Below are 20,803 nucleotides of genomic sequence, written 5' to 3' on the forward strand. Positions count from 1 at the left end.
CATCGGGATTTGGGAGAGTGACAGTTCAGCGTGTTGTCTTCTCTCGATCATCTATTATTGTATAATATTACGATTCAAAAAAGATACCTTTTTTCGTTCAGAATAACAACTACTCTTAGCCCTCTCTTATTCTATATTAAAGACACGATCGGTTTAAAGAATGAATGAGAGGGTAATATAGTTTCCCTATTAAAATTATTAGTTGAGGGTAATATAGTTACCCCTAAAATTATAAGTTAATTAATCAAAATACATTATTTTTTATCGGAATAACAATAATCGTAGCCTCCTCCTATTATATTCTAAAGATATGATCGGTTTAATTGATTGAAGGGTGAATAGTTATTCCAATCAAACACTATTAACAGAAAGAAGTTAGTAATTATTTCATTATTTCTTTCATTATTTGATTGTTTCTTTTATCTCTGCTATCAAGTAGCCAACTGGAAATAAATCAAGATAAATGATAACATGTACGTTTCTCAGCGTTATGTGCTATAATGAATGGTTGATTGATTGATTGAGTACTTTATTTATGTAGATTACAATATATACTGGCTGATACACTTATACAATAGCTTACAATACAGCAAAGTTTTAGATGAATTTACATAACATAAACTAGGAAATAGTTATTGATCTGTATAATGATATGAGAAAAACCAATTTGGATTAACTATTCAAGATAATATTGTAATGCTTCTACATAAATTGGCGGAGCTTTGGACATATCAATGTCCATTGGACATTGGAAAGAATATTTAAAATATCCTTCCCAGTAACTCTCTACTAAAAGAAGATGGGAGATCAGCACTATAGTGAGGTCCACGTTATAATGACAGTATTTGATCAACTTTGATTTTGCTATCCTTGTCTATCATTCGACAAAGCAGGTGGTTCTATCCTTTTCTAGGTCCACAACGGTGTCAATTATGTTTTTGATAGTGTAGAAATATGATTAATTAATGCAGATAATCGGCATCGCTATTCTTCTATCTTCATCCACTGTCATTATAACGTGGACCTCACTATAGCTATAGGACGGTGGTCGCCAAACAGTCGATCGCGAGCTACCGGTAGCTCGTGGGGCAGTTTTTGGTAGCTCACAGAAATGCTCGTGCAAAAGAATGTCGTCCAGTTTGAATATAAACACTTTCTCAGTCTGAAGAAAATCAATGACTAGAAAAATCCTCCACAGCACCGCAGCAATAACAAAGAATACGTTACGATTCTTTCAGATTTGAGAGAACAGTTTGATCAACGATTTCAAGAGTTTAAAAGCATATCTAATATGGTACAATTCATCAAGTCTCTTTTGTAGAGATCTATGCAGAATATTTTGCAGCTTGTGTTGTAAAACATTTTGGTGGAGAAATGGCTTCAGAAATGGAATTTGTAGATTTTCAAAATGATATGTCTCTCAGATCACTTTCTTAAACTGGAAATATTTGCCCTCAAGTCTCCAAAGAAAAAATATCCAAATATTATTCAAGTTGCATTGAGGTTGAAAGCCATGTTCAGCTCTATTTACTTGTGCGAAGCATCTTTTTCAAGTAGGTATGAAATTCATAAAAAATCGATATAGGAACAGACTGACTGATGAACATTTGGACAACTGCTTCAGAATGATGGCTACAACGTACACTCCAAACATCAAGAAAATACTTGATGACCAAAAAGAGTTCCACCGCTCTCATTGAAATGTACATTTCAACTTCTGTTATACTTTTTGCTATGAGATAAGTAGATTACAACACTAAAAATGTATCTTTGGAGGCAATAAAAGTGTGAAAATTTCATTTTTCATACCGTACTTTCTTCAGTCTAATACTCCTTGGTAGCTCACTAGAACATTTATAAATGCTATTCTAGCTCACAGGCTCACAAGTTTGGCGACCATTGCTATAGGACTACATTTCAACTCCAGTAGCTATATTTCTCTCTCGCACTACATCAGTCTTTACAGCGCGGTCCTTGTCAAACTCCGCTCGCGGATCACTTAGCACATCGAGCGCGCGATAGGTGACAAGTATCAAGCAAGAGTCGATTGAAGATGGTACACGTCACTCGACACTGACACTGGTCCCTTCCTTCGCCTTGACCTTGACGCGGCCTTGACTTTTACACCATCACACACACACACACACACACACTCACACACAATATTTCACCTGCGAAAAAGTACGCCGGCTCACCACGCATGTGGAGACTACGACACTGATCAAGAAGAAAAATAAGCAGAAACTGGTCACAGAAGTAGCAGATTAATTGGACCAAGTAGGTGTTACGTAAGCCCGACCCTACCAAACACACATTCACTGTCAGCTCTGATTCAATGGGAAGAGCTGATAGTTGTCACAAGCAATTCTGACAGTCCAACATGAATCTCAACATATCCACATTCTGTCACAAGATGTTCTTTACTAGAGATAGAGATACCTTCTTCTTCTTCTTCTTCTTCTTCTTCTTCTTCTTCTTCTTCTTCTTCTTCTCCTCCTCCTCCTCTTCTTCTTCTTCTTCTTCTTCTCCTCCTCCTCCTCTCCTTCTCCTCCTCCTCCTCCTTCTTCTTCTTCTGCTTCTTCTTCTTCTCTTTTCTTCTTCTTCTTCTTCTTCTTCTTCTTCTCTTCTCTTCTTCTTCTCTTCTTCTTCTTCTTCTTTTCTTCTTCTTCTCTTCTTCTTCTTCTTCTTCTTTTCTCTTCTTCTTCTTCTTCTTCTTTTCTTCTTCTTCTCTTCTTTCTTCTTCTCTTCTTCTTCTTTTCTTCTTCTTCTCTTCTTCTTCTCTTCTTTCTTCTTCTTCTCTTTTCTTCTTCTTCTTCTCACAACTTTTTGTTTCTAGTTATTCTCTTCACCTTCATACAAACTCTTTCTTTTTGCTTTGGTTTTGGTCACTTCTTGTCACAAACTACAGAATGGTGTTGGACCAATGAAGGATCCATTTATTATGGATTCCAGGCCAATCAATGGGTGCTGCTTTTCATGTGCTATCCTAAAGTGAGGTCCACGTTATAATGACAGTATTTGATCAACTTTGGTTTTGCTATCCATGTCTATCATTCGACAAAGCCGTTGGTACTATTCTTTTCTAGATCCACAACGATGCCAATTATGTTTTTGACAGTGTAGAAATATAATTAATTAAGGAACAGAATCGGCATCGCTATTCTTCTATCTTCATCCACTGCCATTATAACGTGGACCTCACTATACCATCAGATATCCATTGACTATGAACAGATCTTTTAATTTGAATTACAAGCTAAACTGAGAGTGGTTCTAATGGGATTTTGTGATTGGGGGCTCATGTTGCAAATATGAAGAATCTTTGAATAGATCACAAAGAGTCCGTTGATTGAGGCTTTGAAAGGAATCTTGTGATAAATTGTATAAAACCTATTGATCTCGGCTATGCATTGATTCAAAGGCTACCGAAAACCTACTGATGATGGCTTTGGGGAAGTGCATGCATTTCTTGAAGCTAATGATAATTGATACTTGTGGGATGATATATTGAGTTCTGCAGCTCTCTCTTCTCTCTCAAATCAAAATACTTCTATTGTCATACGAGTCAATATATTGTAACTTTTTATCAATATATCAATAGTCAACTTTTATTGTCGATTCTCGTATGTAAAAAATGAATATTTTAGTATCATGCGTGCAAGGTGAATGGAATAGGCTATATTGTGAGAATCACAGAACGTGCCTAAGAATTTGCAATCAGCTGCAACCTATGAGTTATTAGTTCTCTCCTCATAAAACAGTAAATTTTTGTGGTGTAATGTACTACATAATAATACCTTTTATTCAAATTTAGTTTTCACAGCTTACATGATTCTTTTCAGAATTAAATTCTTTACAATTTTTATTGCGAAAAATTATTTGTTTACTGGTCATTAAAGAAAGTTATTAGGCATCAAACGTAGAAGTCTGTGTTTTTCTACTTAGATTTTTTGCATATTTCAACTTTTTTCCCAAAAACTACTCACACTACAGCTTCCAGACTAGTTTTATTCAATTTTTCAGATATTTTTCCATATGAATCCAACATAAGTTTTCCAAGAACTAGTCCCCAAACAATTCAGCATCGGTGTATTTCACCAAAGGAACTGAATTCCGGGTGAAATCTTTCATTCTGTATAGCTTGCTAATGAAGCGTTTATGGATATATGATCTGACGTTATTTTTTAATGAATAACGATTTGCCTCGGCTTGGCTTCAATCGGTAGAGCATGAGAATTAAATACTATAAAATCTGGTTTTCTAGGATACAATTTCGCTAAAGTCTTAATAGGCTCATTCAGTAGTTCTCGCAATAATTTAATACTGATAATTAACAAATATATATGTATGTTATATATAATATGAATATATAACAAATATATATATATATATATATGAGATTTGTACTCTATGGTATTGGGGAGTAAAATGAATGGTACACCGTAAAAAATTTGATACATATATTGAATGAATAATTTTAAAATCAGATCAATATAGAAAATATATAGAGCAACAAAATATACATTAAAACAAGAACAAAAATCAAGATAAAATATCACAGATCAGTACACTATTTTTCAGTTCTATAGCACGAAATTTTACCATGTGCTTTTCAATTCAATGATAATATGCATTTATTTGCATGCAGCTTTGATATCGACTTGCTGTTGCTTGTCGATTTAGGTAATCTCACTTTATATATTGTTTCCCAAATCAGAGAATGATAAATTGACAAATCAATAATTATAAATATATTACTTTCTATGATTTCCAGTAAATTTCTCAATAATAATATTATATTTTCTCAGGGTGTATGATTCGGCACCTGATGGAATTAGATAATCAATTTATCCAATGAACCAGAGCTACATTATATTATTACAAATTGTATTATAAAATCAATGATTGGGTGAACGTTAGTATTACAAGCTTAGAACTTAATATTCTTTTAATTGGTGTACTTTTGATATATAAATTGACTCATTCTTATTCAATAAAGTATTTCTTATACCCTTTTAAGACTTGCACAAGTTTTTTTATTAATTTCTTAATATTTGAAACCTTTCCGACGAGCTAGCTTTTATTTTCATTTCACTCGAAGCACTGAGGGCGCCCTAATTTTATTTCGACTATTTTTTCACTCACGTGCTGAATTTTTATAAGTTGCTGGCAGCGATCCGAAATTCCTGGTAGTCCTGGATTGTTGGTGGCCGAAGTCGTCTCTTCCAAGGGATTAAATAAATATTTGGATGACTTTTGCTTTAATACAGCATCACAAAGTCTTATAGAAAATTAATAATTAGATTAAAACTTTAAGTCTTTAAAAATGTACAATAAAGAGTATTGGGCTCTACAAATTTTGGTGTCATTCCATGGTAGTGTCTGGCAGGCAAGTGGGCAAGTTCTACTTTTCTTTTCACAATTTTCATTTCTGACTTGCAAATTTACATAAATTTGAATAATTTGCTACTACGCCATTTAAAGGTTCAAATAGTTCATGCCAATCTATTGAATTATTGCTTATATCATATATCTGATATTTTATATTTTCTCAGGCCATATCCAATACATAAACTGAACAGTAAATATTTACAAAATCTTATCATTTTTAGAAATATATATAATACATTGAATCGGCTCACTATTGCCGTCCATGATTACTACCATTTGATTGATTCATGCAAATTTATTACAGTATACATGTGCCTATGAACCTCCTACTTCCTTAATACATTAATTTATTTTTATTTTGGGTTTTAAGTACATTTATTACATGCAATATATTTTTATAATGTTTATAGGTTGTTTCTCACTTTATAACAATTAGCCATGTGCTTTTTTAGTTCCTCTAGTTGCATACCATTTAGTTACAATAAATTTCTGCCAAGGTGTCTGGCTAGATTTTACGTTATGCGACTCGATCAATCATTATGTCGCCAAATTTTCAATACTTTATATAATATTATATAAGTAGCAAATAACTTTCTATTTCTATTCGGCTGTTCTAATTTTAGCCATGATACCTGATATTATCTAATCTTCTAAAACGTTATCGCATTTGGTGATACTGAACTATTATTCCACTTCAGACCTATAGAATTCTTTCAAATAGGGATTTTGTTTACCCATCAGATTTTGTTACGTTACAATGTTTATAAGAACTTTTTTTCTTATTTTTGCCTCTACTATCACATATTAAATTATTTTACCATAATCAAGAATCACCCTGTATATCAATGAAATTAGCACTGATACCCTCCAGTTCTGTCATAAAAGGATATAATACGCTAGGCAATGATACACTTCCACAACAACACTCAGCAAAGAAGAATTTTGTAGAAGAACTTCAATGTCAATGTCAAGGGAAGTCTGATTTGCTGTACTGATGCAAAGCAAATTCACATCTTGAATGCAGTATAAATTCAATGGCCACAATTCAAAGCAACAACAAAGCACGCAGTTCAGAACATATACTTGGCAAAAGAACAATGAAATTGGATACAGAATCTTGAGATCGATGGACTGATCTCAAGTGTCAATATTGGTGGAGTTTCCAAAACTAGTTTATAAAGGTCGTATTGGACGCAGAGAATTTAGAAGTGGACTACTCACTAGCCAATGCTAATAAATAGAATAAATAGACAGAGTGTATAAATCAAATCAAATCATCGTTTATTGTCATAAAACATACAATATGTTGAGACAATCGTCATTATTCATTAAAAAAAGTTGAAGAACTTAACTTACTATACAGTACTTCTATCCTCTATGATTGTGAGTCCTCACAGACAGTATTGATCTCCAGGCATGTTATTTATTGAATTTTCCATGTTTGAAATCCCCAGTGATACGAAGTCAATCAAAAAATTAATTCACAACCAATATATGGCTGGAAATGTCTACTACAAAAAGAGACTGTGCTACAAGGCTGGAAGTCAATAAACAGTTCAACCAGCGTTAAAAATAATCGATTGTTGTAACTTCCCCGCTCGTTTTATCTATTTTAATACAATGACTCACAAGTACAACATTGTAGAGGTGCGAATGTAAGTAATGGAACAGATTTGAACATAAATTTTCGGATAGGATACACGCACGTAGTCTTCAGTTATCTGAATGGGGAAAACAGCTGATCATTGATCATTATTCAAATGGGCTTTGTAGTATAAGCTCTGAGTGCGAAGTCCTTCCCTGTTGGGAAACCCTGACTCTGCTAATATTTATTACTATATACATGTTACTCTGCATGCTGTATACATGGCAGGCCTGCTTCAGTGACCTATATAGCAGCCTCATTGCTTTGTATCCGGTTGTCACATAGTGGTGTACGTGAAGTCGTAACACAGATCAGTGTAAGCTCTAAGCTGTAAGGTTTAACAGGTATTGAAGTCAACCGCAAGAAAATAGTCTGATAGAAATTAGAACAAATGAGTCCCTTCTCAGCACCCGCACCCATAGACGTTGCCGATTCGTCAGTTGTGTTAGAAAAATATTACTATAATAACTGATCTAATTATATAATAACTATATAAATTAGCTTTGGATAACGTTGAACAACCCTCATTTTGCAACATTGCAATCTTCTGTTCCAATTTCCATCGGACTATTTTCGTGCGGTTGACTATAGTCTTGGTGCAAGGATTAACAGGTATCCTATTATATTGATTGAGAATTTCTGTATTTATATATCTGGTTATTTTTATGTCTGGTTATTTTTATATCTGGTTATTTATGTTTAACGGATCTCGAAAGCGGCTCTAACGATTTTCACGGAATTTGAAACATATTAAATTTATGATAAAAAGATTCGATTGCACTAGGTCTCATCCTTGGGGAAACTTGCTGAACGACATTAAAAGGATAATTCATCCTTGGCTGAAACAGCTGTGGATAGTAAAAAGTGAGAATGTGAAAAATAAAAATATCGCATCCCCGAAATTCATAAGATGACGTATAGACAGCTGTGTAATATAAACACGATCATTTTAGAGAATTGTGTTCTGTTTATCAATAAATAAAAATAACAAGCGAAGCTCGGTGCCCCGATATTTATAGTTAACCGCACGAGAAATAACCCAATGGAAATTGGGAAACCTTACTGTACCCGCACCCATTCATTGACGTTAGCAATCGTCAGTTGTATTAGAAAAAATAATCAATATTCTCATTTATAATCAGTTGTGGACAACGTTTGTCAACTCATTTATCAACGTTTGGCAACGTTGCACTCAACAGTTAGTATTTACATCAGTTCATATTACATCATACCACTATCAACTATTTTTTATAGATGGCAATTGCAAGGCAAAGAATCAGCAACGCTGTTCGTCCATCTTTCTCCACTGCGATTTTAAAGTGGTCATCATTACATAATATGATAGTATTTTCAAGCTTCAACTTCAATCAGCGACTAATACAGGTTTTTGCCAGACACTATACGATGCTAGACCGTCACTGTAGGCTACAATAGATGAAGTTGTGATAAATAAGTGCACAAATAGGCTCAAGTCACTTGAGTGCAAACGACTCAGTAACAGGACAATTTACGCTAGACAAACTATCGTCAGGTATTTGCAATCAACATCTCCGGCATACCTTCTAAATTGTGTGACGTTTTATGTGATTCTTGAACAGGGAAAGTGAGCATTGTTTGTCTGTTGAAAGAATTTCCAATTGAAGTAATCAGAAATGTTTATTTATTGTATAGATACTTCACTTGGAGAGTTGAAAATGTCTCTTCAAATTAGTTTTTGTAGTGATCATAAATATGAGGTTGTATCTTGGATGGATAATGCATTTGAAAAGTACAAGAGCATTTCCTACAGATTAGTTATTACAAGAAGCCCATATTTGTTTCATGATTAAATTTTGGTTTCAAATTGCACAGTACCATAGAGGAAAGATAGCTTATGCTATATTTTCTCTATGATTGTACTCTCATAAATGATATGGATTTGAAAGAGCACTTTCCACAAATTGGTTTTCATAAGTAACCCACATCTGTTACATATTATGTTTCATGATTCAATATTTTGGTTTTAGATTATATTACTCTCATAAATGATATGAATAGGTATTTGAAAAATCTGGTGTGGGCACTCACACAACTTTCCTTGCCGTTATGAAAATTGATCAACTGACGCTAATGTTCCCGCGCAACTCGACTACTATTTAAAGATCTAAGCCAGCTGGTGACAGGACAATAACGCTGCAGACACAGGAAGTCTGCTATCTCTTCATAGTGAATGATTTATTAGAATCAACAGTTGCCAACAGTTTGCAATTTAATAATCTTATTTTCTCGAACAACAAGCTTATTTTCAATTTTAGGTGAAAATGTTACTAAACATTTTCATGATCAATCTTTTCCACTTGAATTTTTTTGTTCAAACTGAATCTGAAGCCTGATAATTGGTAATCTGGAATCAAACTTTGCATAGATGGGGCGCAGCTCCTGAATTTTTTACAGATATGGGACTTGTGGTAGTTGATAGAGCTTATCAATGACTATTTTAGGTATAACTTTAATCAAAATCGTTGGAGCCGTTTTTGAGGAAATCGCGAAAAACCCTGTTTTTGACAACATTTTCGCCATTTTAGCCGCCATCTTGAATTGCATTTGATCGAAATTGTTCGTGTCGGATCCTTATATTGTAAAAACCTTAGGTTCGAAATTTCATTCCGTTAATTGTGAGATGAGATATCGTGTACACAGACACTCATACACACACACCCATAACCCACACACACATACACCAATACCCAAAAACCGCTTTTTTGGACTCAGGGGACCTTGAAACGTATAGAAATTTAGAAATTGGGGTACCTTAATTTTTTTCGGAAAGCAATACTTTCCTTATCTATGGTAATAGGGAAGGAAAGTAAAAGTAGAAGAATACTCTGTCTCTAGTGATTGATTTTCACAGGTATTTTTCATTGGTTGAAAATTCGATTTGCTTCATTGTTGAAGATTTCACAAACTAATGTACAGTACGTTTTTTGTAATAGTTGTCTGTTTTTCTAAATTCACCTATCCAAATCCAATCCGATTTATCAGCATTAATAGCATTGCATATTATTGTTGGATAATGCATAATGTCGTATCTTATAATGTAGACTTACGAATACTTGATTTTATATTTCTTGGTGACATTGTTTAGATATTGAAATTCAGCTTAGCAAAGCAAACCAAAGTCATGGCTTCTAAAATGAATGAAGACCTCTTCAGTCTTGTAATTATATTATTATGTACACATTTACACTACCTATTACAATTATCTTCAGTGGGATTCACTTACAAATGTCATCATTCCTCATAAATGTATGATGTTTCATCAATGCTCTCTAACATCAATGCTCTCCATAGATTTGATTAAATTTTGGAAAAATGTAATACATTTAAAAAATACATTTCTGACATTCTCAATGAATCTTGATACCCTTAATTCATTTGATGATTAATTAGAATCACAAATACCGTACAATATGTATTCACAATGGAAAAGATAACAGGTAATAGCCCAAAAAGTTTTCTATAACATGAAAACTCGAAGAGGGAGTTGGGCTCCTATTGATATTGAAATTGTAAATGAAATGGATTGGCAAATACTGAAACTGTGGGACAAAACTTGTATTTAATGATACCTTAGTAGCCTTCATAATTGAAGTATAGAAGAGAGATGAATTGGAAATATTTATTGGGACAGGTGCTAAGATGAAATCTATCATCTCGCCGATCAGTCATAATTGAACAATAATGACACCCTACCAAATATAGAACTGAACAATGCTATTACGGAAGTGTACAAGTATTTCAGTCACAAGTCCTAGAAATAGAGATGACTGGTAGATTGGAGTGAAGAATACGAATTGATAGCGCAAATTGCAGAGATTAGGATCGGCATCTGCATTGAAGGCCTCCGCGCAGCACTGGAAGTTTAGCTAGAATTCGACAGAGGCCAGTGACTTCAATAGACGGAAGAATTTAATAACAACAGTAGCAGTTTGTGAGAGTAAAAAGTCACAGTCATTCCGGTCTTGAGAGATCTCCATGAACAGGAAGATTAATATGATACAGCGATGTAGACTGTTGCAGAAGTATGCAAACTAGGATGGAATCGCATCTTTGTGAATCTCAAAATAGATTTAGCCGCAGATAAATTTAGATTATTGAAATAGATTTTGAAATACATTGCAATGATTGAATGGTGGGAGAAAACTTGGCAATTCCGCTTTCTACCTTTAATTCATAATTCAATAATTAGCCTATAATTAGCTTTAAATTTTCAAGAATGAAACCTAGGGGAAGCTGGAGGGCAGATTCGCTACCTAAAGATTTTGTGGATCAGAATCTCATTTCGTTGCTATAGACCATATACACTAATTTCTCAAACTGATGTTTGCAGTTTACCTGTAGATATCATATCTGAAACTCTAGCTTTATTCTAATCTCATCATCTCCATCAGGTCGTGTGTTGATGGGAAGTGTTTCATATCCTTTCCAGAAAATCTATAATTATTTGTTGAAACACCACCGATTTATAAAGTTACATCACAAATTCACAGTATTATATTATGATTATTCATATTGCATTCAATCTTTATTCTCATAAATTAATCCTTCATACTTTGTAATTTTCGTTGAATAATAAGCAATACTGTCACTCAATGTAAAATAGTGTATAAGCCAGTATATATTGCAGCATAACTTACATGAATAAGGAACTCTGATCTAATCTAATCTAATCTTATCTCATCCTTCTCATTACCCACATACAAACTAAAGCTCTTAGAGGCATTATACTCTTCACTAGGACGTCGTGATCAATGAAAAGAAACATGGTATATTCAATTGTTTTATTAAGTAGAAAATTCAATAAAAATAACATATATTCAAACTATAATAGAATCAACGCAATTAAACAGACTTAAGCTACATATCGTTAACTATAAATCGAGTCATATATTAATTTAGCAACTAACAATGGTTTCAGCATATATTCTTTGAAGATTTTGTGGATACTGATTTCAAATTGGGGAGTAATTAGTACAACAATAAAAAATATTGAGTATTATAAGAAATTCTGACATTTCACGGAGTTAACAAAGTTTCAATAAAACACATTTCAAATAAATTTAAAAAAATAATTCTATGTCAGTATTTCATTGGAATTAAATCGAATGATTGAATCTTGAAAGTTACAAATTTCATTTAACTGTGAAATGTTTGGACCCAACAATAACAATGAATCAGTTATTTTAACAAGTAATATTTGTTTGTGAGAAATGGAATGAACGAGAAAAATTGCACAATAAGTCAGTCATATAAAATTGAGAGAGTAACTCATAGAGATTACACACAATAAGCTTCGGTTGACGTGTGAGGTTCTTTGAACCTTTGGATCACAGAATACAAATATAGCAGATGTTTTATAGTATTATAGAAGTTTATAGAAGTATTATAGAAGTTTTCTCTGCTTTGGTTCTTACAATCCGTCCCTTCAAAAACTTCATGAAAGATTACATATTCATGATTTAAGCAGTAAGAAAGTTATCAAAAAAATTGGGATATTCAAATCTTAGTCCAAAGATGTGAAAATATGTAGTAGCAAAGAATTGAGAGAGGACCTCATGGAAGATTCATGATTCAACCAGTACTCGATGGAGAATAATGTTGAAGGTTGCCTACCCACCAAAATGTAGGGGCATATGGATTTTATTTAGCACAGTCACCTTATTAGAGGTCTTATAGGGTACCTCACTTTTCAATTTTAAAATAAATTATCGTACTAAAATGATTGTTAGTTATAATCTTGTTATGCTAATAGCTTTGCAGAATGATGACAATTGCTTATGAATAGTATTGTGTATGTAAAAATATTGAAGCTTAACGGCTTGTTTAGGAAATAATGCAAGCTTAAGCACAGGAGTACAGCAAGACTATGGTAACCATTGGGCATAACATGATATTGTCATTGAAAATGTTTTTGTTTAGAGTATATTCGATGTAATTGTATTACCACAACCAATTACATTGAATGTTACACATTCCTTACATTGAAATGTGAACATAGTTTATATTTTTTACAAAATCACTAAATCAGAGTCTAATATAACAAAAATACAAAGTTTCATGAATGATGAATATTGTAACACTCAGTCGAACAAAAAAATATAACAATTTTATAAATGAAAACCAGTTACATTATCGTTAAAATTACTCAACTAGTAAAAGGCAGTGAAATATTCCATTGACTGACTAAATGCATTGAGGTTGAACATCTCAATAGAAGTTTGAATGAAAGATGCAATAAACAATAATTCATTACCCAATCAAAACACTTAATAAAATATTGCGGATTATATTATAGTCGTAATCAATGGCAGTATGTGACTTAAAAACGCTTTTATTGGGGAAAACTAGACTATTAATAATAAACTTTCAAGGAATACTGGATCTTGTATCTTAAATAATGCAGATGAAGGGCAAAGTACTTATTTTTATAACTGTAAGTACGAATTTGATATGATAATTGAAAATAAACGTTTTTCATAACAATAAGTTTGATTAGTTTAGGAAAAATATACATAGATTGGAAATTATTGCAATAAAAAAATGATTCCTTGATCCAAAATTGAATCCTTAAACGATTGATTATTCATGATACATTATATAATTATTACAATTCAATTGGCAAAATAATTCGAGTCAAGTTGGAATGTTCTAGTGTTAAATTAATTTGTGAACTTCACAGAGTCTCAAGGGAAGCTTTGGCATATAATTCATGTGACTTGACAATTATTTTATTATAATTGAAATGCAAAACAAAAAAATTCTTATCAGTACTGTGGAAGGACGCTTCAAAAATGTCCTGTATCAGTATATTTTCAAAGCAGTTGATTGAAAAGTGCAGCATATATTTTAGCAAACAGTATTGAAACAAATTGTAACTTATTCATGGTCATTATTCATGATTTCTTTATCTATTTGGCATGAAAATGAATGGAATGTGAATGGTTTGTTATAGGCTAATTGAGGATACGACGATATCTGGTGACATTTCCACATTAATCCAACTCAAAGATTTTAAAATGAACAAATTGTTAATTCGATGTCCTTCGACCATTCAGATATCCAACAGAAATCGTGTAACAGATTCAACTTAATGTTTAGAGTTTTATTATTGGCTGAATTAGAATGCTCTGAACACTACAAACTAGAAATCATAGACATACCATATTGTCTCTTTTCTGTATAGGGCTACTTTGAATATAAATATAAATGAAAATAAAAATCTTAGTACCCTTTTTTTGAATTATTTAATCACAACATTTTTCAACATTGATGCCATTTTCAAGTGATAAAACTTCAATGTTGAAACATGTTGAGATTAAATAAATCAAAAAAGGGTACTAAGATTTTTATTTTTATTTCTATTTACACACCATATTGCTTTTCATACTTAATGACAGATTCTTTAGAAAATTCGTCAAACTTGTTCATAAGGCACCAGTTTTTGTTTTAAAAAAATAGAAAATTGGTCAAAAAATGATCACAAGGAGGAAGTACCTACCAACAAGTCTTCTTCAATAGCTCGACAAAGAAAACCTAATCGAATATAAACAGTATTTTGTATTGTGTTTTAAAATTGTATTATGTTGAATGACAATAACTACTCGTATCGTAAAATTTTATAAAAGGTTAAACACAGTATCGAAACTCTCATTGACACTTCTAAAGCTACTGTATCAAAATAATAAATAAAATTAGATTTTTTTAATACATTATAAACACAAAGACGCAAAAATAATGTCATATAATTATTATAAACCCTCTACCGAATAGAGGACTCTTCGTTGCGAAGTGGCTAGTGGCAATGGCAGTGGACGATTGTTCTAAATCAATAGTCGAAGATCGATTGGGCAGTGAAAACTGACTTAGGCAAGTTGACTGGCACAAGCAACTTGAATGGCAGTAAATGGACAGGTGGGGGCAGTGACAGTAACCTATGCCTCTGCGTCAACCAGTTGGTGTGACTGGCCTGAAACAGATGAAGAAAATCACTGAAATTAAACAACTATAATTGATCGGAACTGAAAGATTTTGGTTTGAGAACAAATCAAAAAACTTGAGAATTCAATCTAGATATATATAAAAGCGAAATGGCACTCACTCACTCACTGACTGACTGACTGACTCACTCACTCACTCACTCGCAGAACTAAAAATCTACCGGACCAAAAACGTTCAAATTTGGTGGGTATGTTCAGTTGGCCCTTTAGAGGCGCACTAAGAAATCTTTTGGCAATATTTTAACTCTAAAGGTGCGTACAGACTTTCGCTCTGCTCCACAACCGAACGTCACTCCAGCAGAGCGATTGATGATCGACCGGCGAGCAAGAGTGGTTCGACCGGGGAACGCGAGAAGATCTAACATCTTCCGTAACGTTCATGATGGTTGCGTGGGCGCTCCGACTGTGGTTCGATGGTGGTACGAGGGCGGTACGAGGGAGGAGCGTGCTCGGTGCGGGTTGGAAGCGCGAATATGTGTACGCAGCTTTAGGGTGGTTTAAAGTTCGTCTTTTAGCATGTATATTCTTCTTATTCCAATCTCTTAATTATAATTGAAAAATGTCCATACCATTATGTTAATATAGAACCATAATCTAGAGAGAGCACCTCTTCGAAACAGTTGTTAACTGGTAACTAAATTAATAATTTTGTCAGGTTGGCATTAAGCTGAGTTGACTTTGTTAGGTTGGCACCAAGTTGAAGATTGAAATGCATTTATCGCGGAAAAATTGATTGGGCACGGCTACTTCAATCAGAGCTATTACTGGTAATATTATATCGCCTGATATGGCGAGCGAAGCGAGCCCGCTGATCCAATTTTTCACGGGGGTCCAGGGGGCGGAGCCCCCTGACTAGACGGAGCGAAGCGAGCCTGACGGCTAGTTTAATATAAAATGGGAACAAAAGATCCTCTTTTTCGATGAGAGGATGGATGAAGTTTACTCAAGTGATTATGCATAAATTTTCTTGTCATATATGAAAAAACAGAGATTATTTTCATAAATAATATCAATGCTCAAAATTCTCTAAACCCTACTTAGCGTGGCCACTAACGACAGGACAAGTGTGTTGAACATGTGTGTACAAACATGCTCGTCAAGTCGTCATGCATGTTGTGTCATCAGCGAACAAAATGTTTTGAGGTTGGGTTTTAGTATATTCGATTTTTTGTTGTTTAATTTTTATTTGCTGCTCTATTTAAGGTTGAATTATTTTTGTATCATTAAAATGTGTAATAAAATAAATATTTGTATGGCTTTTATTGGTGGGGAGTCCCTGACGGATGTTCCACCTCGCCTGAATATAAAGGTGCGTACAGATTTACGCGCCGCGAGCATGAGCAATTCACTTTTAATCAGCTGTCATGATAATGTATTTTAACAGAAACGGTAAGATACAGATATAAAAAGCTTGGCATCAGTTGATTAAAAGTGAATTGCTCATGTTCGCGGCGCGTATATCTGTACGCACCTTTACATTTAAGCCGTCAATGGGCCTTACGACTGTCATACTTGCACCGGGATAAATGTGTAATTATCCAGTGGTTATGTTATTGTTATTGATTTTTGTAATTTTATGTTGGAAGCTGCTGTCAAACAGCTGTTTTTAGTTCGAAGCATTTCGCTGATGTCACAATATGCATGCCGATCATGTGTGTACACACATTTTTCCTGTCTTTAGTGGCCACCCTTAGGCTAGACGCACACCAGTGTTAGTCAAGACAAGACAAGACATGATCAGACACAATACTTCAAATAGTTGCTTTTGACACACACTGATTAGTCATTGCAATTAGACATGTCTACATAAGCAACTATGTGAAGTATTGTGACTGAACTTGTCTGATCATAGCCTTAGGCTACACACCAGTTAGTGAAGACAAGACAAGACAAGACATGATCATACACAATACTTCACATAGTTGCTTATGAAGACATGTCTAATTGCAATGACTTATCAGTGTGTGTTGCGTCATAAGCAACTATGTGAAGTATTGTGTCTGATCATGTCTTGTCTTGTCTTGACTAACTGGTGTGGTCCTAGCCTAACTCTGCAAACAAAATGAAATTCATGATAAAACATTTCCACTAGTGCTTATTGGATGACTCAATCAAGCAATGCCGGAAGAGCTAGCAATGCAAGACTTTAGTGGGAGTGTTCTCTCAATCAAAACAACTATTCAGAAGTCATTCATCAATTCATCAACAGTACCATTGATTCGCTTGAATGGAGTGCAACAGACAAGCTAATCCGTTGACAGCTCTATAAAATGAACAACGTCGGCTTCAACAAAGTTGCCCTTATTGAAGTTCACCGAGCGTACAAAAGTGCTCACAATGTACAAATATAATAGTTTTAAAAGTATTCAATGCAACCGATTATGTCAGTTCCGTGGCTGACTGACTCGTGATAGAGACTCGATTTTTATTCTAATAAAACGGCCGCACTTCAATAATATGTGAAAATTGTGAATAATTGTAGAAAGATATAAATAATAACAGCGGCGTCTGATTTATGAGCTAACTGTTGTATTGGCAAGTACAATAAATAAGACACAAATTACAGAGGCTTAACGCCGGTTAAATGTCAAGGTTGGGGTGGCAGAAGGCGTACAACATTAAATGATAGCACGGCAATAATCGCGCCGCATCACTTCAGCAGTCAGCAGTGAGCAGTGAGCAGTGAACAGTCAGCAGTGAGGACTCCTCATGCATATTATGCACTTTTGACCAAAAGCGGACTATAGTGAGGAGATTCACTACATACAGTCAGCATTGGTTAAATGGGAAGCATTGATGCTATTCATGGGGAATGCTGCCAGTTTGAAGCTAATGTTGATAACTATTATTATTATTTGATTCTATGTTGTTTATTGATTATTCTTATAATCAATTATTATTCTCTATGGTTACTTCAGTGATTATTTGTATTCTATCATATTATTGAATAATTCTTTCATTTTTTCATCTTTTATTCCAAATTGTACGATGTGTTGAAAATATTGTATTATGTGAAGGATTTCTGCCTGTTGTCTCCATAAATAAAATTATTATTATTATTATTATTATTATTATTAATCCCACTGTGAATGCGAAAAACTGTAAGTTATAGAAAGTTACAAAAGTAGTCTTGATGCTAAATTAATATTATATAGTATATATGACTATGACAATGTTAGAGCTATGATCCCGTTTTAATACCTGCTATTTTTATCAATTGCTGTTGTTAATTACTAATTACCAATTTAGTTGTAAATTTTTTTTTACAAAAATACTACTTTGACTATATTATTATTATTTTAAAAATATTTTGACTGTTTTTAATTTTATTGTATATTGACGTTTGTTACAACACTTTGTGTTTTATGACAATAAAGGATTATTGATTGATTGATTGATATGACTATTGCTATAGTATGGTAACAGTATAGCTTGTAAGTTGTTATATATATTCGTGAATATTTTGTATGAATCAAGAGTGAATTTGATTTGGTCGATACAAGAAGCGACATGAGTTTTTATAGATGAGAAGCAAGCAAGAGAGTGTGTGTTTTTATAAGAATACACTATTAGACTATTGTTGAAAATTGGAATACCACCCTTCCTTAACCAATTTGAAGGTAATAAATTATTAGAAAGAAGCAAAGGTGGTTGCACACAGAGAGCGGTTAGAGAGGTTTTTGGAAGATACAGATATCTAGACTCTGGAAGAAATCGAGACCCTTCTAAGAACGCTAGAATTCGGAACGCCTGGCCTCTTTGTGTGCACTTTGTAGGCATTTCATTTGTTATAGCCACTTTTATTTATTTAGCGTATGGCATTTTTGTCAAAATTAAGAAAATTTCACACTATAAGTGCACGTCAAGGGTTGAAATGTACTGTATTGCCTGGGGACTTGCTACAGTAAAGTCTTTAGCCTCACCCAGGTAGGCACGTCTCTCACACTCAAATATGATGTGGTGCACTGTCTGCTCCATCGCCCCAGTCACATAGTGGGGAGTCTACAAGTCCCTATTTGAAAAATGATGCATTACATCTCCCATGTTTAGACCGATTCTGTTAAGCGCCACCCAGATGCGCCGGGGAAGTTCAAAACCAGGAGGCCCAGTGCCTGAGGATAGCTTTCCGGCACTATCTATAGATAGATAGATGATAATATCGACATAGATTGATACATAGCCTGCTATCGATTTGGGCATTAGTGTAATATTTGGGTATTAGTGTAATACTACTTAATTACAGTAATATTTAATAAAAAAAGTCGATAGATGTCTAGATAGATACATCCTGACTAAAAATATGTCTGTTGTAGTCTGAGGGAGTAGAGGTGGAAGTAGTTTTCTTCTCTTCCTACTGTTATACTACAGTAATAGACTGCAAAGTCGCTATTTCAAGTCCAGAAGATTTTATGCAGATAAACTAGTATTGCCAACTTACAAGACAAACTTGTGTTTAATACAGTGGTTCAAAATAATCGATCTGTTGGCAACCATTGATCAAACGTCAACGTTTAATATTATATGGTTCATTTGTTAATTGAACGGTGCAACCAGATTTGTTTCAAGCGATACTCACTTTGAACTTTCAGCATTGATTTAATTTGAAGAATTGATGTAATCTACAAGGAATGCTGACATATCAATGTGGATTTCACTTCTTGTTCAGACTGTATACTATGTTGCAGTTTTGACGCCTGGAGGGATCACATCTTTAGTTCTGGTTCTCGCCTTCATGTAAGTGTACGTGTGTGAGAGTAAATTGGCTATCAGTGTGCTGCCAATATGCCAATATTGGCAACTTGTATTACACACACAGATGTAAGGTATTGATAAGCTTGTAAGCGACTATTAAGGATTTGTTGGTAATTACCAATAACTTCTAGTAATGAAAGATGTTGGATTGTAGTATACAGGAATGCAGTAGAGTACAGTGCAGCATAAATGAGAAAAATTGCCTTATTCTTAAAATTAATTGATAAGAAAACTATTATGGATATTAATAATTCTAGCCATATCAGAATGTAGAAAGATTTCAAGTAGGAGATACGACATATTGGTATAGATTTTCTATTTTCTATTCATAGATGATAAGGAGAAGATATATGTCAGTAGTTCTGAAAATACTTCACTTACATGGGGTACTTTTGAACAAATTAATAAAAACAATATAAAAATCTTGTAGTACCCTTTTTTTTTAAAAACTTTAAAATAGTTCAACGACTAGTTTCGATCCTAACTTGGATCATTTTCAAGTTGAAATGTAGAAAATAAATAAACAAGATGATATTATATAGTACTAGGCGTCAGGCTCGCTTCGCTCGCCATATCCTGGACCCCCGACTGAATCGTCCAAGAATGAGATCAGCAGGCTCGCTTCGCTCACCTGCATTTTTCATTTGAGCATTTTTATCATAAATTTTAGGACGATCCAGTCGGGGGTCCAGACTAAACGTCTGGCTAAACGGATATGGCGAGCGAAGCGAGCCTGACGGCTAGTAATATAATATTCCCAGGAATAGCTCTGATTGAAGTAGCAGTGCCCAATCAATTTTTCCGCGATAAATGCATTCTAATCTTCAACTTGGTGCCAACCTAACAAAGTCAACTCAACTTAAGGCCAACCTGACAAAATTATTATTTAGTTACCAGTTAACAACTGTTTCGAAGAGGTACACTCTCTAGATTATAGTTCCATATTAACATATGGTATGGATATTTTTCAATTATAATT

The 20,803-nt window shown here is 33.8% G+C and overlaps 1 protein-coding gene across 2 annotated transcripts in view; it reads right to left on the bottom strand.

Moving 5' to 3' along the window:
- Positions 1-11,841: 11,841 nt before the first annotated feature.
- The window catches only part of LOC111054942, a 69,511-nt gene continuing 60,549 nt past the window's right edge, over positions 11,842-20,803 (bottom strand). For both annotated transcript variants that reach the window (XM_022342075.2, XM_022342073.2), the window contains one exon: positions 11,842-15,041. In XM_022342075.2, the coding sequence (XP_022197767.1) occupies positions 14,901-15,041 (141 nt within the window). In that variant the 3' untranslated portion in view covers positions 11,842-14,900. The remainder of the gene's footprint in view (positions 15,042-20,803) is intronic.

The sequence above is a fragment of the Nilaparvata lugens genome, chromosome 1, assembly GCF_014356525.2.
Source record: "Nilaparvata lugens isolate BPH chromosome 1, ASM1435652v1, whole genome shotgun sequence".
Taxonomy (NCBI): domain Eukaryota; kingdom Metazoa; phylum Arthropoda; class Insecta; order Hemiptera; family Delphacidae; genus Nilaparvata; species Nilaparvata lugens.